General features: G+C 40.9%; 1 protein-coding gene across 1 annotated transcript in view; it reads left to right on the top strand.

Annotated features, from left to right (window-relative positions):
- LOC117531961 (latent-transforming growth factor beta-binding protein 2) overlaps positions 1-24157 on the top strand; it is a 291027-nt gene that overhangs the window by 50524 nt on the left and 216346 nt on the right. The window contains exon 3 of the mRNA XM_034195149.1: positions 11502-11751. Within this exon, the coding sequence (XP_034051040.1) occupies positions 11502-11751 (250 nt within the window). The remainder of the gene's footprint in view (positions 1-11501; positions 11752-24157) is intronic.

The following is a 24157-nucleotide window of genomic DNA, read 5'->3' as shown; positions in this document are numbered from 1 at the left end:
GCATGCAATGGTACAAATCATATGGAACCATATTTGCACACTAAATGGAACCAAAATTGCATGCTACAATGGCAAATACGACGAATGATCAATATCACGTGACGTACAAACCACCAATCAAATGACAACAATGCAGAGCTCTCAACTTGAGATACGCTCAAGGAGTTATTTTCTGCCCAATCTTGACTTGCAGATCATATCGGTGAAATGTTTCAGAATGTCATGCATTAGCATGAGAACATGACAACATGTTGAACGAGTGAGACTTTTAAGAGACTTTCAATATAAAATATATATATATATATATAGCCCTTGCAATATGAAAGTGCTGTTGGCTTTCAATCCAAAGGGTGTGGGTTCAAGCCGAACAAATAATTGGCCAAACAATTGCACTTTTAAATCTACACTGTTAAGGTTCTCTCTATAGCCTTAAAAATATATTTAAAATCATTTACACAAATGACACAGCACAAGCAGGACGCAAGTGCGGATCAAAGGTTATTAAAGCACATCTCAAAAGCTGTGGCACCGAGGCGATGATGGAAAACTGAACGGAATGAATCACTGTGACGATTGACGAAAGAGCTTCTTCTTTTATTGGAGCCACCTGAGAGGTGTGACTATGTTCGTGAGGGTGCAGGTGTACGAGCGTGTGAGCGGCAGGTAAAGTGCGCCAAAGGTCAAGACTCTGTCTGAAGACAGCAGGTTGGGATGAGGCTTTACGTGGAACGGTCACAACATAGCGCTGGGAGTGCTATAAGGTTAACATTATTAAAGGGTTAATATCTGAAAGAATAGAGTATTAGACAGTAATTTAAAAAACAACAATACTACTGTCTTGTGACTTACCAAAATAAAAGTGTGTATAAAAGATGACAAAACATACTAGACGTGATTAACTTTGATGCACTGGATCAGTCCCAGTGGTAATTTCAGGCAGGTTTCCATGACGTTCCAAACTGCATAATTTGGAGTAGCAAATTGAAAATACGCTTAATGGAAAAAACTCAACAATATCAAGATCTTAACACTCGATTGAGGCGGTTTATCAGGCGATTCTAAAAACCCTTATTTTGAAAAACTGCAATGGAAACACTTTATTTCTGCTATTATAGGTCACATGATTTAAAGAGTCACATGACATTCTAAAATACATGACATGGTACGTGTGGACAGATGAAAAGACAGAGATTGTTAAAAGTTATAAAACACTTTGCATAATTTATTACCACCTTTGAAAAATATCAAATGTCAAAGTTTCTATAATGATTTTAACTGAGAGTACAGGAAAGTTGTGTAAATAATTGTATTTATTATTTGGCATAATTACTTGATGTCATGTTTTGTAACTGACAAGGTTGAGATATTTCCTTTGTTCAGAGCTTGTCTGGTTATCAGGGACTGATTAATGGTGATATCAATGTCCATTGTTCACAGTTGTTCCTTAATATCCATAATTTTTCCAAAAACATTATTTCTATCAACTTTCCATTTTCGCGGCTTTCATCCTTGATCCACAATACATAAGCATACCAAATGGCAAATGTCAGCTCTCCCCAGTTTGTCCGTGATCGAAGTTACACACACGTAAAAAGAGGCCACTTGGCTTATATAGATGACGTTATGGCAAGATTGGTTTAAAAACAGAAATAGAAAAATATTTAGTGGGACTTACCCATCTGTTGTTGTAACTAACGGAATTATACTTCTTGCACAAACATCATTAGAATCACAGTTATTGAGAAGGGACATACCCAGCAGTCACATTCCATCACTCAATAGAAACTATGTTTTTGATCCACATTACAAAAATACAGCTTAACATTTGCACAAATTTGTAGTTTTTTTTGTTCTGTTCTTGTAATACACCTAAGACCATGGTGGCCATCTGCTGATTACTACCACCTACGGGACAAGCCTAGACTTGTTTTGAATGTTCTTTATTTAAAATGGAGTTGTGTCAGGAAGTGTATCTGGTATGGGTAGGTATAAAAGGTGTTGCAAAGTAACCATATCCAGTTATATTACAGTTACCTGCAAGAATGACATAAATAAACACGTTAAAAGTATTAATAAACAAGATGTTCTGGTGGGGTCCGCATGGTGTACAGATGAATACGTTTCACAATGTGTACTGATGACAGTTAAAAACAATATACCTCAAACAGTGATAAATGGATATTCATGAAATTCAATATAAGAGATGTTCTTTCGGTAAGGGAAGTGTTGATTATATCTTAATTGCGATTGAGTTTAACCTTTTCTTTTTATCTCTTAAGTATTTTGCTTTATGATATCACAAACTTGATGCAATTGTCATATCATGTGCAATTACTTTCTAAGTACAGATAATTTCCAAATGCAATTTTGTATCCGATTCATGTTTCTTTTTCATGTTTTCCTTCACCTGTTATCTATCTATCATCCAGTTTTTTCACCTATCTATTGTCCTGTTTTTCACCTTCTATCTGTCTATCATCCTGTTTTCTCTATCTATCTATCTATCTATCTATCTATCTATCTATCTATCTATCTATCTATCTATCTATCTATCTATCTATCTATCTATCTATCTATCTATCTATCTATCTATCTTCCTGTTTTCTTTCACCTATCTATTGTCCTGTTTTTCCTTATCTATCTATCTATCTATCTATCTATCTATCTATCTATCTATCTATCTATCTATCTATCTATCTATCTATCTATCTATCTATCTATCTATCTATCTATCTATCTATCTATCTATCTATCTATCTATCTATCTATTGTCCTGTTTTCTTTCACCTATCTGTTGTCCTGTTTTCTTTCACCTATCTGTTGTCCTGTTTTCTTTCACATATCTATCTATCTATCTATCTATCTATCTATCTATCTATCTATCTATCTATCTATCTATCTATCTATCTATCTATCTATCTATCTATCTATCTATCTATCTATCTATCTATCTATCTATCTATCTATCTATTGTCCTGTTTTCTTTCACCTATCTGTTGTCCTGTTTTCTTTCACATATCTATCTATCTATCTATCTATCTATCTATCTATCTATCTATCTATCTATCTATCTATCTATCTATCTATCTATCTATCTATCTATCTATCTATCTATCTATCTATCTATCTATCTATCTATCTATCTATCTATCTATCTATCTATCTATCTATCTATCTATCTATCTATCATCCTGTTTTCTTTCTCTATCTATCTATCTACAACCCCTGGCAAAAATTATGGAATCACCGGCCTCTGAGGATGTTCATTCAGTCGTTTAATTTTGTAGAAAAAAAGCAGATCACAGACATGACACAAAACTAAAGTCATTTCAAATGGCAACTTTCTGGCTTTAAGAAACACTATAAGAAATCAAGAAAAAAAATTGTGGCAGTCAGTAACGGTTACTTTTTTAGACCAAGCAGAGGGAAAAAAATATGGACTCACTCAGTTCTGAGGAATAAATTATGGAATCACCCTGTAAATTTTCATCCCCAAAACTAACACCTGCATCAAATCAGATCTGCTTGTTAGTCTGCATCTAAAAAGGAGTGATCACACCTTGGAGAGCTGTTGCACCAAGTGGACTGACATGAATCATGGCTCCAACACGAGAGATGTCAATTGAAACAAAGGAGAGGATTATCAAACTCTTAAAAGAGGGTAAATCATCACGCAATGTTGCAAAAGATGTTGGTTGTTCACAGTCAGCTGTGTCTAAACTCTGGACCAAATACAAACAACATGGGAAGGTTGTTAAAGGCAAACATACTGGTAGACCAAGGAAGACATCAAAGTGTCAAGACAGAAAACTTAAAGCAACATGTCTCAAAAATCGAAAATGCACAACAAAACAAATGAGGAACGAATGGGAGGAAACTGGAGTCAACGTCTGTGACCGAACTGTAAGAAACCGCCTAAAGGAAATGGGATTAACATACAGAAAAGCTAAACGAAAGCCATCATTAACACCTAAACAGAAAAAACAAGGTTACAATGGGCTAAGGAAAAGCAATCGTGGACTGTGGATGACTGGATGAAAGTCATATTCAGTGATGAATCTTGAATCTGCATTGGGCAAGGTGATGATGCTGGAACTTTTGTTTGTTGCTGTTCCAATGAGATTTATAAAGATGACTGCCTGAAGAGAACATGTAAATTTCCACAGTCATTGATGATATGGGGGCTGCATGTCAGGTAAAGGCACTGGGGAAATGGCTGTCATTACAACATCAATAAATGCACAAGTTTACATTGATATTTTGGACACTTTTCTTATCCCATCAATTGAAAGGATGTTTGGGGATGATGAAATCATTTTTCAAGATGATAATGCATCTTGCCATAGAGCAGAAACTGTGAAAACATTCCTTGCAAAAAGACATTTAGGGTCAATGTCATGGCCTGCAAATAGTCCAGATCTTAATCCAATTGAAAATCTTTGGTGGAAGTTGAAGAAAATGGTCCATGACGAGGCTCCAACCTGCAAAGCTGACCTGGCAACAGCAATCAGCGAAAGTTGGAGCCAGATTGATGAAGAATACTGTTTGTCACTCATTAAGTCCATGCCTCAGAGACTGCAAGCTGTTATAAAAGCCAGAGGTTGTGCAACAAAATACTAGTGATGTGTTGGAGCGTTCTTTTGTTTTTCATGATTCCATAATTTTTTCCTCAGAATTGAGTGATTCTATATTTTTTTTCCCCTCTGCTTGGTCTAAAAAAGTAACCGTTACTGACTGCCACAATTTTTTTTCCTGATTTCTTATAGTGTTTCTTAAAGCCAGAAAGTTGCCATTTGAAATGACTTTAGTTTTGTGTCATGTCTGTGATCTGCTTTTTTTCTACAAAATTAAATAACTGAATGAACATCCTCCGAGGCCGGTGATTCCATAATTTTTGCCAGGGGTTGTATATACAAAATGTCCCATTTTGTATATTCTGTACATAACTTTTTAGGGTGTGTTTAGTATTTATATGTGTCGATTTTGTTGCTTGTCAGCCTCTTTTTTTATTCTACTGCTGTACCAAAGGAAATTCCCTGGTGTGGGATCAGTAAAGTCTTATATTTTCTTATCGTACGGTATGTCAATCCAAATTATGACGGATGCTCTAATTTTCCAGTGCATAAAGCAGAAAATACTTTCAGAAATGCAAAAGAAGGATCACAGCAGCAGTAGCAGCTGAGGCAACTTGGAAGGGTTAAATGATTAATAGAATATTTGTAGATGCCACTACGCCGTAACTGGAAGTGTGCAGCAGGTAGAGCGTTGTTGGCATCGGGCTGGTACTTTTGGCTGCTGGCGCCGTGGTAGCTTTCCTGCCTGCGATCTGTCACTGTCCACAGCATCTGTGTCAATAGCATTCCGTAGCCGTGTTGATAGAGTGCTGCTGTTTGCTTTGCACGCCACACAGACCAGTGCCCTGATTTACTGTTTGAGGCCAATGGCATAAATCCCGTAGTGTCGTCTACTACATACACTTGAGTCACAAGATCGCTTGTTTACTTTAATTCATGTCACGGGTTGGTCTGCAATGCATCTGGAGGATTTCGGAATGGGCTGGTGATGTGACTGTTGGCTTTTCTCTAGCCATGTATTTGTAGACATTTTGACAAATATTATGTGCACATTTGTCTTTTCAGCACTGTAAGCCCCTTCAGATTTAGTTTGTTTTCCAAATAAAGAATACTGTGCATGCCAGTGCTATTACCAGTTGGCTCTCATGATTCAGTTTTTCCCCCTTTCACTCACCTTTTATGATCTTGCACTTTTATTATCTTTTGAGGTTGACTTTATTATTGTAAAGTCACACACTGGATTGTAGATCAGTGATTAAATCACAGCAAATACAGTAGAATAGCAAACAGCACTAAACTAACCCACGAACCCCGAGTATAAGCTTTACCTTTATGGGAAATTGGATCAGGATTTATTGCAAGAGGTCATATATACAGTTAGACTAAACAGAGCAGTTAAAGACTGAAGAGAAAGTGAATGTGACAGCACCTGCTGGCTCCTTCACTCTATGATATATACAAAGGGCATTAAGATCTGAAACTGAAACTGAGTCGGGTTTAGACGGTAGGCCGGATATGTTGGTCAGTGGCACCCAAGGTGACTTTTGATGTTGCATTTTGGTCACCTGTTTATTTGGATTTTAAAAAAATGTATGACGGTCATCCCATGCTGGTGAATGTATAACCAGGTAGGGATTAATGAAGGATCACACATGGGTCAAAATTTAGAAATGCTCCAATCCTATTGAAGCATATGCCACATTATTCACCCAATCATAGGGATTCCAAAAAGGTATAGTTTGGAATATCTATGAATGAATGCTATGGAGTTATGTGTTGAAAACAGCAAAAATAGTGACAAAGGACAATTTCAGTTTGTACAGGGGTCAGAAGTTGCTCCAGTTTTGGTAAAAAGTGATGCAATTTATTGTTTGAGCTAATAGGATTAGCTCTGCTCAGGATATTACACATCGCCAAGGTCAGGACAATAAAAATCAGTCGTATTACTTTATCACTGTATATAGGCCTCCTAGCCCATATTCTGAATTCTTAGATGAATTTGGTGTGTTCATCTCTAACTTGTCAACTAGTGTAGATAACATTCTGATCATTGGTGACTTTAACATTCATATAAATAAGCCTTCTGATCCCTTCTGCAAATCATTTATGGAAATTGTGGATGCGTTAGGATTTCGGCAATGCATTCGGGATTCGACGCACATTAGTGGAAATACCCTGGATCTGGTTCTCGCACGTGGTATTGCTGTCACGAATATTGACATCATGCCTCTTACATCAGTGGTGTCTGATCACTCACTTATTAAGTTTACAGTTTCACTGCCGTGTTTAGTGGAACAACCTTATATATCATTACAGCAATGCATCAGCTCCTCAACTAAGACTGAACTCGAAGCTAGACTGCCTGATGTCTTAGCTTCACATTTGACAAATACCCAGTCAGTAGACAGACTTGTGGATAGTTTAAACTCAGTGCTCAAAACTACACTCGACATGATTGCACCACCTGTGTTAAAACCGCGCTCCCCCAAATCACAGTCACCTTGGTTCAATGATTATCTGCGTGACCTCAAGCATAAAGCAAGAGGTCTAGAATGGAAATGGCGTCGTTAAAATTAGAAGTATTTCACCTTGCGTGGCGTGACGCTATCTTAGACTATAAGCATGCATTATTGGCTACAAGGACTTACTACTCTGATTTGATCAACAAAAACAAGCATTACTCAAAGTTCTTGTTCGACACGGTGGCAACACTTTTGCATGGACAACCACCTGTAGTTCCCTCTCCTTTTACAGCACAAGATTTCCTGGATTACTTTGGGAAGAAAATAGAAGACATCAGGTTAAACATATCCCGGCATGCCTTAATCCAGCCACTACACGCTGCTATTGATGTGGGCGCCACTACTGAGGTATTACCTAGATTTACAGAATTTGACAGTATCTTACTAGGCATGCTGACAAAACTCGTAATGTCAACAAAAAGCACAACCTGTTTATTTGATCCTATACCAACAAAACTGTTTAAGGACCTGTGGCCCACTCTTGGGCCGACTGTGCTGGAAATGATTAATCTTTCTTTAACTTCTGGATCTGTTCCTAAATGTTTCAAATCTGCAGTGATTAAACCATTACTTAAGAAACCTAATCTTGACCCTAGTGTATTGATAAACTATCGGCCGATATCAAATCTATAATTTTTCTCTAAAATTCTGGAAAAGTGGTGTCACGGCAGCTCGTAGACTATTTTACTGACAATAATCTCTTTGAGCCACTGCAGTCTGCTTTTAGAAAATATAATTCCACAGAGACGGCTCTCACTAAAGTGGTGAATGATCTTCTGTTTACAATGGATTCGGACACCACTACGGTTCTGTTGCTGTTAGATCTCAGTGCTGCATTTGATACAGTGGATCATCATATTCTACTTGATAGGCTGGAAAATCATTTTGGGACCAGTCGTTCTCACTGTGTTTTGTACAGTAACACTACCTCTAACCTTAGTGACATGAAATTTGGGGTTCCACCAGTTGGCTTAAGCCCCCTGCTTTTCTCCCTTTATATAGCACCCCTTGGGCACATATGCAGCGTTTTGGGATTACCTTTCACTGCTATGCAGATGATACTCAGTTATACATGCCGATAACTGCTGGTAATCTCGTTCACATAAAATCCTTAAAAGATTGCCTTGCAGCAGTGAGAAGTTGGATGTCTAGAAACTTCCTACTGTTAAACTCTGATAAGACTGAAATGATGGTTCTTGGCCCAGTGAGACATCGGCATCAATTTGACCAGTTAACGCTCAGCCTCGGCTCATGTGTCATACATCACACTGACAAAGAGAGGAACCTTGTGGTAATTTTTGATCCTTCGTTGTCCTTTGGCCTCCACACTAGAAATATTACTAGGACTGCTTTCTTCCACCTGCGAAATATAGTGAAGATTAATCCCATCCTGTCTATGGCTGATGCTGAGACCCTGATCCATGCATTTATCTCTTCTAGATTGGACTACTGTAATGTTCTATTTTCTGGTTTACTGCAGTCTAGCATTAGGGGTCTCCAATTGGTTCAAAATGCTGCAGCCAGACTTTTGACACGAAGCAGAAAGTTCGACCACATTACAGCCATTTTGGCGTCTCTTCACTGGCTTCCTGTCCCAGTGAGATCAGATTTTAAGGTTCTGCTACTAATCTATAAAATTATTCATGGACTGGCACCTCCCTACCTAGCTGATCTAATTAAACCCTACGTACCGGCCCGGGCTTTACATTCTCAGGGTGCAGTACTACTTTGTGTCCCTAAGGTGAATAAGAAGTCTGCAGATCATAGAGCTTTCTCTTATTGTGCCCCTGTTCTGTGGAATGATCTCCCTGCTTCAATAAAACAGTCAGATTCTGTGGAGACCTTCAAGTCACCTTAGTATTTCTCTGTTTTTCTTGTTGTTTAATGCTGGCAAATTATACATTATTTTTTTGTCTTTCTGATACCTGATTCTGGTTTTTTCTCTCTGTTTAAGGTGCAGCTCCATCCAGACATGGGAGTTGTATTCGTGTTGGCGATCCTCCTGTCCTGTGCGCCAATAGCATTTCTTGTATATTCATCCGTGAATTTTTCTGTGAATTGTTCTGTAATTTATGTTTGTAGCATGGCCCAAGCAGAGGGTCACCCCTTTGAGTCTGGTCTGCTTGAGGTTTCTTCCTCAGAGGGAGTTTTTCCTTACCACTGTTGCTCTGGGGGGTTGGTAAGATTAGACCTTACCTGTGTGAAGCGCTTTGAGGCAACTCTGTTGTGATTTGGCGCTATATAAATGAAAATAAATTGAAATTGAAAATTGAAATTGAAATAGGATTAAAAATGGAACTGTTTTGACTGTGTTGAATGCATGGTCTCCAAAGTAATGGCCAAAACTTCCATTGGATTCTATAACACGTTAACCTGTAACATGTGAATGTTACAGGTTATTATTATTAACGTCTCTATTACAGAGATTAGAGCATGCCATAGGTATTAAAGGCACTGCGCTGCGGTGGTTTGAATCATATTTGTCTAATAGATTACAATTTGTTCATGTAAATGGGGAATCTTCTTCACAGACTAAAGTTAATTATGGAGTTCCACAAGGTTCTGTGCTAGGACCAATTTTATTCACTTTATATATGCTTCCCTTAGGCAGTATTATTAGACGGTATTGCTTAAATTTTCATTGTTACGCAGATGATACCCAGCTTTATCTATCCATGAAGCCAGAGGACACACACCAATTAGCTAAACTGCAGGATTGTCTTACAGACATAAAGACATGGATGACCTCTAATTTCCTGCTTTTAAACTCAGATAAAACTGAAGTTATTGTACTTGGCCCCACAAATCTTAGAAACATGGTGTCTAACCAGATCCTTACTCTGGATGGCATTACCCTGACCTCTAGTATACTGTGAGAAATCTTGGAGTCATTTTTGATCAGGATATGTCATTCAAAGCGCATATTAAACAAATATGTAGGACTGCTTTTTTGCATTTACGCAATATCTCTAAAATCAGAAAGGTCTTGTCTCAGAGTGATGCTGAAAAACTAATTCATGCATTTATTTCCTCTAGGCTGGACTATTGTAATTCATTATTATCAGGTTGTCCTAAAAGTTCCCTAAAAAGCCTTCAGTTAATTCAAATGCTGCAGCTAGAGTACTGACGGGGACTAGAAGGAGAGAGCATATCTCACCCATATTGGCCTCTCTTCATTGGCTTCCTGTTAATTCTAGAATAGAATTTAAAATTCTTCTTCTTACTTATAAGGTTTTGAATAATCAGGTCCCATCTTATCTTAGGGACCTCGTAGTACCATATCACCCCAATAGAGCGCTTCGCTCTCAGACTGCAGGCTTACTTGTAGTTCCTAGGGTTTGTAAGAGTAGAATGGGAGGCAGAGCCTTCAGCTTTCAGGCTCCTCTCCTGTGGAACCAGCTCCCAATTCAGATCAGGGAGACAGACACCCTCTCTACTTTTAAGATTAGGCTTAAAACTTTCCTTTTTGCTAAAGCTTATAGTTAGGGCTGGATCACGTGACCCTGAACCATCCCTTAGTTATGCTGCTATAGACGTAGACTGCTGGGGGGTTCCCATGATGCACTGTTTCTTTCTCTTTTTGCTCTGTATGCACCACTCTGCATTTAATCATTAGTGATCGATCTCTGCTCCCCTCCACAGCATTTCTTTTTCCTGGTTCTCTCCCTCAGCCCCAACCAGTCCCAGCAGAAGACTGCCCCTCCCTGAGCCTGGTTCGGCTGGAGGTTTCTTCCTGTTAAAAGGGAGTTTTTCCTTCCCACTGTAGCCAAGTGCTTGCTCACAGGGGGTCGTTTTGACCGTTGGGGTTTTACATAATTATTGTATGGCCTTGCCTTACAATATAAAGCGCCTTGGGGCAACTGTTTGTTGTGATTTGGCGCTATATAAAAAAAAATTGATTGATTGATTGATTGAAAATTGGAGTAGCTTTAACTTTTGCCCCTGTACAAACTAAAATTCACCTTTGCAGCCATTTTTTGCAGTTTTTAATCTTATAACTCCATAACATTCAGTCGTAGATAGCCCAAACTATACTCTTTTGGAAACCCTATGATCAGACAAATGATGTGGTATAGTTCTCAATATTATTGAACCATTTTTAAATTTTGACCCAGTGTAATCCTTCATTGACCCCTACCTGGCTATAACTCCCACCATGGGATGCTATCATACATTTTTCAGCGGTGTATATATAGGTGACTGAAGTGCCATATCTAAAGTTTTTGCCACCTTGGGTAGTAGTGACATGGCCACTTTCAGGGGTCTGGCCCAAGTCTTATTTAAAGTGAACCCTGATATACGGATCAGGGAATGTCACTTCTGCTACCTCTGGAATACTCTTGGAGGCATATGCACTGACATAACCTACTGAAAATTAAAATTTTTCTCTCTGCTCTTCCTTCAGCTGACTGCCAGCCCCCCTGCCAGAACCGTGGCTCATGCAGCAGACCGCATACCTGCGTGTGTCGGTCCGGGTTCCAGGGGCACCGCTGTGAGGAGATCGCACCAGAACAAGTGTACATCCGTGATGGTGGGACCCTGAGACGTGTTGAACCCGGTACCGACCCTTTCCAGAGAACACCTTCGGGACGGCAAGCTTCAGATGCCCTTCAGACCTCCCGACCTGCTGTCACGAAACAGCCTGTTCGCAGTGTGTGAGTAGTTGTTTCTCTATGTGTAAAGGCAGAACAAATTTCACAGTTCCATATGCGTATAACCACATAAGGATCAGATCTCAGGCGTGGGAATGTACACTTTTGCATTGCATCATTGGATCCACGACAGTAGGAAAACGCCCTGGGAAAAACACAATGTAATGTGAGACTCAGCAAGCAAATGTTTGTTTGACACAGTCATTCCACAGTCATATAGCTGTGCCCAAGGATCCTCTGAAGAGATCTAGTACCAAAGACATCCGGTCATTGCCTTCGGTCACTTGTTAGTGTCTAAGCCTCACAACTATACAGTAAGACAGGAAGCAGCAAGACCCTAAAGACTTGGACATTGGTTGATAATGGCATTACCAAACATCTCTGTCCAGTGACCACATGACTCTGTTCTGCCCAGGTGTCTCCTGATCTCAAAGGCCAAAGGCCCATATTCATGAATGTTACTGCCAAGATAAGTGAATGTCTCTACAAGTTCAGTACTTTCACCATACAGATATAATTCTGATGGCCCCATCCAGGATGTCGATGAAAGCCTGGATCTTAGTTTTATCCAGGAATCACAAACCCAAACACTCCAATACCTCACTCAGCTTCTCAAGTGTTGCAATCAGGATATCTATTGATTCCCCAAAGATCACAGCCTCATCCAGAAACCATTTCCTTACTGACAGAGGCACCTCAGCCTCTGGTTTCCACAACTGCATGCATTGAACAGTGTAGGATCCAAAACATATCCCTGAGGAACATCACTTTTCACTGTGGAAAGTCCAGAGTTTTTGTCCCTGCTTCATATAGCACTCACAGTACGTGTGTATGGGCTGACTATGATACCCAGCAACATCTTGGGAATCCCATGAATTGGTGGAGTTGCAGTAGTCTTAATCCACAACTGAACCGCATTTGTTTTGACATGTTTCAAATCTTTTTTGCACTGATCACTGAAATCATATTTTTGGTGAACTTAGAGTGTTTAATGTTATATTTCTTGATGAGATATAGTATTTTAATGTGATTCAGGCATGTATTACCACAAACGGATACAAACAGTAGTTTCTCACAGCCTCTCTGCATGTGTTTGTTGTCATATGAAACCACATGATGTGGTTCATATGTTAAGTTTTGAATCCATTATCAGTAAAACATCCCCCAAACAAAGCAAGAGAGCATTTTACTTCAGTGTTTAAGACGGCAGCTCTTCATGAGGTTAAGAAGGAAACGACGTGACAGAGAATGTGCAATATGTCAGGAAATCGAACGCCATATCCCAGACAGAGGAATTAACTGCTTTGAAAATAGACACCAGCTTTGATGGACTCATTATTCTCTTCATGCTTTGACATTTTCAGTTTGTTGTTGTAGCCGATGTGTCCGCACTTTATTTGCTTTTTAAAAAAAGGCATTTACTGCAGATTCTCTCTGGATGGCTAATCAGACGGGCGTAATGGTTTCTTGGCTTAAGGAGTCAAACGAAAGAGTCGGTTTTAGTTCCAGCTTTTTGGTTTCATTAATCACGTTGCCATGTCTACATTTCTGACCAGGGATGTTGAAAGCCGTAATTGTTTCTGGGAAGATTATGACGGATTATTATTACTTACACACTCAGATTTATCTTGTCAACTCGTTCTCCGTTTTGCACGCAGGCCCGGCGTTATGGTCCGATAACGTGCCATTATGTGTTTGGGCACTGATGTCATTGTTTTGCCGTTAGCCAGTTTGTTATTTGTGTAATTTCTTTTGACCAAACCATTTAAATGTTATCTACTACAGCTGACAGTTATGTTGTTTCTCGTACTAATTGTGAGGATAATCTTCGTGCCTTGCTGTTGTTGTGGAATTATTTGGGTTTAGCAAACCACATACTTGTGGGAGCTTATTGAAATTCTACTAAATGTTTTAAAGTAAATGTTTCATGAAAGGGTTTTTTTTTTTTACAAACGTCTTCCCAAAACAATTAACTTGGAGTCGTAGTAAATCTTATAATTAATGCAAACCCCAGAGGACTGCACAGTTGCTATGCATATGTTTTCTTTGTTCTTGACTCACAGGACATTTTTCTGCCCTGAGTCACAAATCTGGGGCAAATAGAGAGAGACAACGCTGCAGGTTTAACACTGCGAGAAGCAGACAGCTTTCCTGAGTAATGCATTCTCCTTCCATGACTGGTGTTTGTTTTCTTATTTCTGTTAAAGCTGACTAACTCTTTACAACAGGTGATATTAAGTTCAAGATGAAACATTCCCCTCTCGGGCCAACTTTCCAAACTTGGAGCTCAGTGTAATCGGCGCCGTCACCACAGTGCTCGGTCTTTATGTAACTATATTTGTACCGATGTTTGTAAGCTGAATCCAATTATGATCAAACTTGGTAGGTACATTGGGGGAATTGTTGGGGAGAAATGATTTTATTTTGGCTTGGATTGGTCAACAATCAAGGTCAGGAGTCAAGGTTAAATTCCTGGGGGGTTCCCATGATGCACTGTTTCTTTCTCTTTTTGCTCTGTATGCACCACTCTGCATTTAATCATTAGTGATCGATCTCTGCTCCCCTTTTTCCTGGTTCTCTCCCTCAGCCCCAACCAGTCCCAGCAGAAGACTGCCCCTCCCTGAGCCTGGTTCTGCTGGAGGTTTCTTCCTGTTAAAAGGGAGTTTTTCCTTCCCACTGTAGCCAAGTGCTTGCTCACAGGGGGTCGTTTTGACCGTTGGGGTTTTACATAATTATTGTATGGCCTTGCCTTACAATATAAAGCGCCTTGGGGCAACTGTTTGTTGTGATTTGGCGCTATATAAAAAAAAAAATTGATTGATTGAATTGATATATATATATATATATATATATATATATATATATATATATATATGTGTGTGTGTGTGTGTGTGTGTGTGTGTGTGTGTGTGTGAAAATGACAAATTTTATGGAAATTTATTCCATAAACTCATTATGTCTCTCTGCACTTGATCTAGCTCACTTATTTGTTGAAAAAAAGCAAACAGATTTCTCAGAAACTCAGAAACTCAGAAGCAGGATAATGTCAACATGGTGGATTAGTGGTTAGCACTGTTGCCTCACAACAAGAAGGTCATGGGTTTGATTCCCACATGTGGCCTTTCTGTGTGGAGTTTGCATGTTTGCGTGAGAATTGGGAACTTGAGTTGAATTGGAAACTTGAATTCCATCGTTTGCATGGTTTATTTTTCTTTAGGTAATTGGGCTTACCGTGAAGCAGCGATCATCTCTCCAACAGTGGTCAGGGGGTGGAGTAACCCATCGAATGTGAAAATCCATCAAATGTGAAACGGTAATTCTGTGTGAGAATCCACAATACTTTTGTACGGTAGCTTAAATTCACCCCTTTTGGCGGTAGTACTTGACTTTCTCTCACTCTGAGCTAACAGCACTAACAGCTAGCAGTGCACACAGCCGGTGTTCTGTAGAATTGTGACTCTTGAAAGTTCAGTGTCCCGACAATACTGCGCATGCGCAGTTAGGCGCAGTTGCGCCGAGGGCAGAAATGACATTCAACAGTAATCACATCTCATCAGAACACCGGAGTTATACATCTTTTGCCACCGTTGTTGCAAAAATTACACGTATATGAAATATTATACAGTCTGCACTCTCACACGATTAACCAATCAGATCTGTGGAAAAAATGTAATTGGATTAGAATTGGGGTTATAGAAAATAAAACGGCATTTATTGGTAGAAATATACAAGCAATGTTCAATGGAGAAAAGGATTTTGAGAGTGGTACAGTCTAAATGGCACAGAGTATTAACAGGAAACACCTTTAAGCACATTTCCAAAATAAAAATAACAAAGCTGACTGAGTTTTAAGCCAGTCTGACAGACTGTGAAGAACCACATAGCAAACAGACAAAAGTGGGACCAGATTAACTTAAATTGGAATACTTAAGTTATTTTTGTTGTAATTTTTGTGAAGCTATATGAAATCTTATTAAACCTGAAGCTGCATGTACTGCTCCAAATGTTCTACAATCACTTTGAGGCCAAAATGATTGTTGAGGGGTGAGACAGTGTTCCCCTTAGACAAGTGGTGGATACAAGTCTCGGTTTCATATGTCAGACTGAAGTCCCACTGTTTCCAAATCTAGGGAAGCACGAGCCAACGAGAGGTCACAGAGAGCGAGTTAGAGGGAGCCAAAGACGAGACCAGTGCCAAAGATCAATTAAGGAGTAAAGAGAGAAGCGGAGAGGACAGACGCCTGGCCTCAGATAGATTATGTTGGTCTTGCCCCCACTTACTTATCCAGGGACCAAAGCTTGGCCCATAGATGGATCCACTTTATAAGCAGCACCCAGTTACTCCCCTCATTTCTCCCTACCAGAGAAGGTGTGATGTTCTATATATGTCTTTCTTGGAGTGGACTTGGCTTGTTATGTCAGCAGCATCCTGATACTGACACAGCCTTATCAAGTGGCGCCAAGAACAAGAAATAGTTTAGAAAATGGGAGGAAAAAAAAACACAAAAGGAGGGGGAGGAGGACAATCAGAATCACAACAAGAAAATAGCATTAGTCAGAGAAAAGGAGATCTTTCCAACGATAATGAAGAGACTGCTTGCACAATGTCGTCTAGAATCACTCGTTCTACTGTCCAGATCTGCCATTTGGCTTCGCTTCTTATGATTAAGCTATAAAGGTCTATTTTGTGTAAGATGCAAGCATGCAGTAGTGCAAGTGTTGTGTCTACAGTCAGTTTTTCTTAAGATTCTTTGTCTTTATCGAGAAAACTACTCCAGAGGCGTAAATCTAGCTTCAGGTGAAGGGTGAGAGGGGGTGAATTGGTTATAGGCCAAATCCTCACCCCTACTAGGGGAGAGGCCCCCAAGGAAAATTTTTTAAATCTATACTGTTTTGGGACACTTATGCCTGAGGGGTTAAGGCGCATACCAGCATCCCCGACGAGGCAAGTCGCCTGTCCCTGTCTTTGTTTCCTGACTCTCTTCACTGTTTCTATAATTAAGGCAGAAAATGCCCCCCAAAATATATTTTAAAAAGTCTTTTTTCCTGCATTCTAAGACAGTCTTGGGATATAAATACTGTCTCTTGTCAATGTTCTTGGACAGGTTCTGCATCTCAATTAGCAACTAACCAAGTATCCCTATCTCACAAAAGTAGTCATCTGTGTGCCACAACCAGGTGATACATGGGCATCTTTTGTCCTCATCCAGTTGCAGGAGTCCTCGGCACTGAGGTACCCATGTGTAGGATCATGCTCAGGAAAATGTTACATGGTCTTTACTGACATTCCCTCAGAATGCAAGTGGTACCGTTCTCTTTCCTACCTCTCATATGCCACAGTGGTACCCAAAGCTTCACCAGAGAAACAAACACATCCAGCTTTCATCTTGGTTAATTGGTTAGCATCCAGGTCTCACATCCGTACAGTAAGACTTGAAGCAAGGAGTCTCTAAGGATTTGGGCCTTCATCCTCCCACAAGGTTGTTGACATCACCAAACACATCTGTCTAGCAACCTCATGACTCCCATAAGCTCTTCCCAGATATCTCCTGACCTCACAGGCTGAGCTCCCAGCGATGCGGAAGCCACTTCCAGTGATACACGAAGCTCTCAGCGAGTTTGATATTCTCACGACATCCAAATACTTTACCAATGGTTGAGGCCATGAAGTCATCGAAACCCAGAATCTTCATCTTGATCATGGACAGTGGCAAATCTGGACTCTTCAACTATCAGAGCCCCTTCGCATATTGTGACTTTTATTTATTTGAAGACTTCCCTCGTGTTTTGGTTTTCTCACTACTGCTTAGGTTTGCACAACATTTCAAACACGTATAAACCACAAATCGCTGCAAGACTTTTTTGTTTGGAGCCAACAACTCATCTGTGTGCAAGCATTTGCACCTCATTGTCAGATACATTGTGCTTTCCATTTCCATGACACCTTCACTGTTGTTGTTTGACATCTGGAAATGTGTTGCTGTATTAATTTATACTGTTGTATGCCTGGTTGCTTGTGTCTGCCCAGTCAGTGGTTCCTCAGTCTCGCAAACTCTATGCAGTAGGTCTTGTGCCATCATTAATCACCTAGAGTACCCTGGAGCGGCTAAATTGTTGTATTTCAGTTTATGAAGTGAAACAATTCCAGGATCTTTAGTGTAAAAAAAAAGAAAAAGAAAAAGTGGAACAGTTTCTTCCTGAAGGGGACTCCAGTTCCTGAAATATGGTAAATGGACTGCATTTATATAGCGCTTTTCCATCTGCATCAGACGCTGAAAGCACTTTACAATAATGCCTCACATTCACCCCGATGTCAGGGTGAATAGTTCATGCAGTGCTTTTTCATGATGCCTCCACTCAATGAAGTTGTTCAAGGTGGCAATATGTCTTCACCTCGTCCATCTCAGCATCTGTCTATAAGCTTTTCTTTTCTGCACAATAACTAAAGAACATCTTTTCTCATGGAAACCATTTCTTGGTGGTGTTTTGATGGAGGCCATTGGAAGGTTCCTTTGAAAAATTGCTGTCGTCTGTTGTCCAATATGGCCAATACAGATAGCATCTTGATTTTCATTTCTGCGTAATAGCTAAGGAACACCTGGTCTGACTGAAACCATTTCTTGGTGTTGAATTGGGAGGAGACTAGAGGATGTTTCCATTTGAAAATGGGGTCAATTGAACCCATACCAGTTGTAAAGCAGCAGTCTTTCATTATACAAATAGATTTTCCAGACATCATTGTCACCTCTACTGTAAAACCACCAGGGTTGGGTAGGATTACTTTGAAATGTAATCCAAAAGTAATCAGATTACAAGTAATCCAAATGTATGTATCTACATACATGTAATCGACATGTATTCTTTCAAAGTAATCCTACCCAACCTTGAAAACCACACACCAACTTCACATAGGAGTTCGGACATATGCTACACTGTGAATTGTTCTTGTTTCACTATACAATGAGTTGCCAAGATTTTTTAGTTTTTTGTTTAATTACATAGTTTTTTTTTCATGAAATATTTAATTAAACTGAAAAAGGATGATAAAGAGGATGTCATCAGTTACCTACTTTCATTTTGGTTACCAGATTTGACTACAGTAGCCATTTGTCCTTTGGTGCTTCTTTTCAATCACAGTTCCAGTCAATCACGAATACTTTGCTGATGAATATATGCTTCAGTTCATCCATCTAGGATTCTTGGTTGTTTATATATATATATATATATATATATATATATATATAAACAACCAAGAATCCTAGATGTATATATATATATATATATATATATATATATATATATATATATATATATATATATATATATATATATATATATATATATATATATATACGAGGTCTGTTAGAAAAGTATCCAATCTTATTATTTTTTTTAAAAACCACATGGATTTGAATCACGTGTGATTACATCAGACATGCTTGAACCCTCGTGGGCATGCGAGAGTTTTTTCACGCCTGTCGGTTACGTCATTTCGCCTGTGGGCAGTCTTTGAGTGAGGAGTCGCCCACCCTCTCGTCGATTTTTCATTGTTTAGGAATGGCTCAGAGACTGCTGCTTTGTTTGATCAAAAATGTTTCAAAACTGTAAGGCACAACTGAGTGGACACCATTCGATAAACTCAGCTGGTTTTCGGTAAAAATTTTAACGGCTGATGAGAGATTTTGGTCTGGTAGTGTCGCCGTAAGGACGGCCCACGGTGCCTGACGGCGATCTGCGCTTCGAGGCGGCAGCGTCTCGCCGTTTCAAGTTGAAAACGTCCACATTTCAGGCTCTGTTGACCCAGTAAGTCGTCAGAGAACAGAGAACTTTCAGAAGAAGTCGGCATGAGGAGTTTATTCGGACATTCCATTGTTAACGGACATTTTGTAATGAAAGAACGTGCGGGCAGAGTCGCATGTCGGGCCGGACCCGACCGCGGGGGGTCGCGACAGGAAAAACACCTCCGTTGGAAACCTTAATGGGCAAGTTGGAACATGCCCAAGCTGTTAAACAATTTCTCAGTTACTCACTTGTTGCAAGCCATCAAAAGCCGTCTGAATTTTACAAATGGTTTTCAACACAGAGGTGTTTTTCCTGTCGCGGCGCACACAGATTCGCCGAGTCGTCACGGAAACGACTCGGCGAATTTGCGTGCACGTCTTTCATTAAAAAATGTCCTTAAACAGTGGAATGTCCGCATAAAGTCCTCATGCCGGCCTCTTCTGAATCTTCTCTGTTCTCTCACGACGTCCTGGGTGAATTAAGCCTTAAATTAGGATGTTTTCAGGTCAAAACAGGCCGACGACGGCGCCTGGAAGCGCTGCGCGACGTCCCGCACCGTGGGAAGTCCTTACAGCGACAGAAACACCCCATAATCTCTCATCAGCCGTTAAACTTTTCACCGAAAACCAGCTAAATTTCTCGAATAGTGTCCACTCGGATATTCCTCACAGGTCCAGAAAAATTTTGATAAAGCAACGCGCGCCGTCTCGAGCAGCGTGTGAAACAAAGGAATTCAGCCGAGAGGGCTGAGCCACATCTCACTCAAGGCCTGCCCACAGGGAAATGACGTCACCGACACGCATGAAAAAACTCACGCATGCGCACGAGGGTTCAAGCTTGATTGGTGTAATCGACGTCATTCAAATCCATATAGTTAAAAAAAAAGTGTCGGTTTCTTATCTAATAGACCTCGTGTATATATATATATATATATATATATATACCCATCCATCCATTTTCTTCCACTTTATCCAGAGTCGGGTCGCGGGGGCAGTAGCTCAAGCAAAGCCGCCCAGACCTCCCGATCCACACACACCTCCCCTAGCTCCTCCGGGGGAACTCCAAGGTGTTCACAAGCCAGCCGAGAGATGTAGTCCCTCCAGCGTGTCCTGGGTCTTCTCCGGGGCCTCCTCCCAATGGGACGTGCCCGGAACACCTCTCCAGCGAGGCGTCCAGGGGGCATCTGGAAAAGATGCCCGAGCCACCTCAACTGACTCCTTTCAACATGGAGGAGCAGCGGCTCGACTCCGAGCTCCTCCCGAGTGACCGAGCTCCTCACCCTATCTCTAAAGGAGCACTCAGCCACCCTGCGGAGGAAACTCATCTTGGCCGCTTGTACTCGCGATCTCATTCTTTCGGTCATGAGCCAAATCTCATGACCATAGGTGAGGTGAACGTAGATCGATTGGTAAATCGAGAGCTTTGCCCCCCTACTCAGCTCTCTCTTCACCACGATGGTCCGATACAGCGACCCCATCACTGCAGATGCTGCACCGATCCATCCATCGATCTCACGCTCCATCCATCCCTCACTCGTGAACAAGACCCTGAGATACTTAAACTCGTCCACTTGAGGCAAGGACACCCCCCACCGACCTGAAGAGGGCAAAGCACCTTTTTCCGGTCGAGAACCATGGCCTCGGATTTGGAGGTGCTGATTTTCATCCCGGACTCTTCACACTCGGCTAAATAATTGTATGCCGTGCTCTGATTGGCTATCTGATGGCAGTAAGCTCTAATGCCATTGGTCAGTGGGAACCGATCCAATATAACTTTTGGTCCCAGCCTTTTTGGATCCCTTTGCCCCCAACATAACTTTCTGGCGCCAAGCATGCCAAAATACAGATAAATGATGGACAGAAAGGCTAATCTGTGATTGGCAATTGCAGTCTGAGTGGAGAACATATCTATCTATTTATCTATCTATCTATCTATCTATCTATATATATATATATATATATATATATATGTATAAGTGGTTTTGGACCACAATGACCTTGACCTTTTGACTATGACCAAACTACTCCCAAATCTAATCACATCACCTTTCAATATCAGTAATAAAGTAATAAATAAAATACGTGGACCCAAGTGTTGGATAGCAACCACCTAGGGAATCAACCAGCCCATCCCCACTTCATAAAGTAACCATCTCTCTGCCATAACCAGCTGTAACGTTGGCATCCCTTTGGTCTTCTCCAGTGAAACACCTGCATGCTGTACCCTGCACCGAGAAACACACAAGCTAAGTATATATTCTCCAACTCTATTAGCTACATGTGTGCTGATAAGTATGTCCATCTGGACACTAAATTTGATGATAATAAAATGCAGTCTGCCCACTACGTAACTGTGTGGTCGTCCTGCTGAATGAATCCAGCACATACGCTATGTGAGTGACAGCCCAGCGTAAAAAAAAACTTGGTGAGATCGACAAAACATGAAAAGGTTGTCTGGGATAAGGGAACATATCACTGTAATCTACTCCCCTTTCTTTTATTCCCATCTCCAGCCCCAGGCTTCAGTTTCTCCTTCGACCCGAGCAGCTGTGTCCCGGGTGTCCCAGTTGCCTGCTCTAAGGGATTAAATCTATGAAAGAAACGCATCCTTTATATGCAGCTGGCAAATGAATAACTGGTCCCTCCCCTGTCCTGTGCTGTCTGTGTTCAGTGTGGAACAAATGGATCTCACTGCTGAGGTCTGTGCTCAGCATGTGAAAGGTTTGTGCCTCTCAGATCCTGTAGATCACGATATTTCTGTCAGCTCCTACTATAGAGGACAGGACCACCCCTGGCTCAGCTGGAACTGTTATCGGAACTGTTATAACTGTTGATGACATATTCACCACCTCCTGTGCTTCCTTCATATCGCCTCCACACTCCCACCATTCTCTGACATGCAGTTCTGTGCAGGAAACAGAGCAGGATATGTGTAGAGGATGCAGGAGGCTTCCAGGTCATCTCTACCTAATCTGTGACACAACCACAACTAGAGGGCCCTTAAAGAGTGAAGACCCCAACCGAGGCTCAGACATCTGCTGTTTGTGAACAGTTACGTTGCTATAAAATGTGAGGAATGGATAACAAGAATTCAAAAAAATGTGGTGGTGGGGTTGAAGAATAGTTCTTTGGAGGTAGATTGCCACAAGAAGCAGCAGTGTCCTTGGGGGGACCAACAGACCAAAGCGATGTCTGATTACTCACACTACCTTACTCTATGGTAGGCAAAAAGCAGTGTGTAACAATCACTGGGGTATCCAAAATTTCAGTAGGGATTTAATAATAGACATCACAGGGTGGTGGCCAAGTGTTTAGTACGCTTGGTTTCAGTGCGGTAGGTTCCTCGTTCAAAGCTCACCCCGAGTTGTGTCAGGAAGGGAATCCAGTGTACGTCAACATGCAGATCCACCTTGGATCCCCCAAGTGAAAAACAAGAGACCAGCAGAAGAGACTTACTATTTAGTAACAGACAAATGGTACCTGGATGATCTACAAAACCATCGTGTAGGGGTATTCAACTCCAGTCCTCAGGGGCCAGTGTCCTGGAACTTATAAATGTGTTCCTGGTCCAACACACTTGAATAAAATGGCTGAATTACCTGCTCAGTATGCAATTGAGTTCTGCTAATGACCTCATTAGTTGACTCAGGTGTGTTGAAGCAGAGACCCATCTAAAAGTTGCAGGACACCGGCCCTTGAGGACTGGAGTTGAATACCCCTGCCATAGTGTGTAAATAGACTATATCAGTGTTTCACAATCCTGATCCCAAAGTACTACACATTTTCCATTGACCCTGAAGTACTCAGACTTCAGTCAGGTGTGTTCAGTCAATCAACAGCTGGCATGTTTTATGTTCCAGGAGAAATTGAAAATGCTCAGTACCAGAATTGGGAAACATTGGACTACACTAAGCTATTCCATGAGGCAACTTACTGTGGTATTGTGCAAATTTACATCAGGAACATTTTTAAAAGTCATGTTTTGCAAAATAGAAATTTTCATGGCATATGTTAGTATACGGGCAGCACGGTGGGTTAGTGGTTAGCACTGTTGCCTCACAGTGAGGAGGTTGTGGGTTCAATTCCCGTGGCCTTTCTGTGTGAAGTTTGCATGTTCTCCCCGTGTTTGCGTGGGTTTCCTCCTGGTGCTCCGGTTTCCTCCCACATCCAAAGACGTGCAGGTTAGGTGGATTGGAATCTTTAAATTGTCCGTAGGTGTGTGTGTGTGGGTGTGTCTGTGTTTGTTTGTCTGTTTGTGGCCCTGCGACAGACTGGCGTCCTGTCCAGGGTGTACACCGCCTTGCGCTCTATGACTGCTGGGATAGGCTCCAGCCCACCGTGACCCATAACTGGACTAAGTGGTAGAAGATGAATGAATGAATGAATGTTAGTATACGGTTCTGTGGTGTTATGGATGTGGCAAACTGCAGAACCAGCGCATGCTGTCAGACTTTACTTGATACGTTAGTATGTGTATGTCTATTAATATCTGGGTCAAAGAGCAGGTTTATTACACCCATTTTGGCATTTCTTCACTGGCTTCCTGTCCCAGTGAGATCAGATTTTAAGGTTCTGCTACTAGCCTATAAAATTGTTCACAAACTGGCACCTCCCTACCTAGCTAAACT

Source organism: Thalassophryne amazonica, chromosome 19, assembly GCF_902500255.1.
Source record: "Thalassophryne amazonica chromosome 19, fThaAma1.1, whole genome shotgun sequence".
NCBI lineage: Eukaryota > Metazoa > Chordata > Actinopteri > Batrachoidiformes > Batrachoididae > Thalassophryne > Thalassophryne amazonica.
This window is presented reverse-complemented; position numbering and strand designations above follow the sequence as displayed.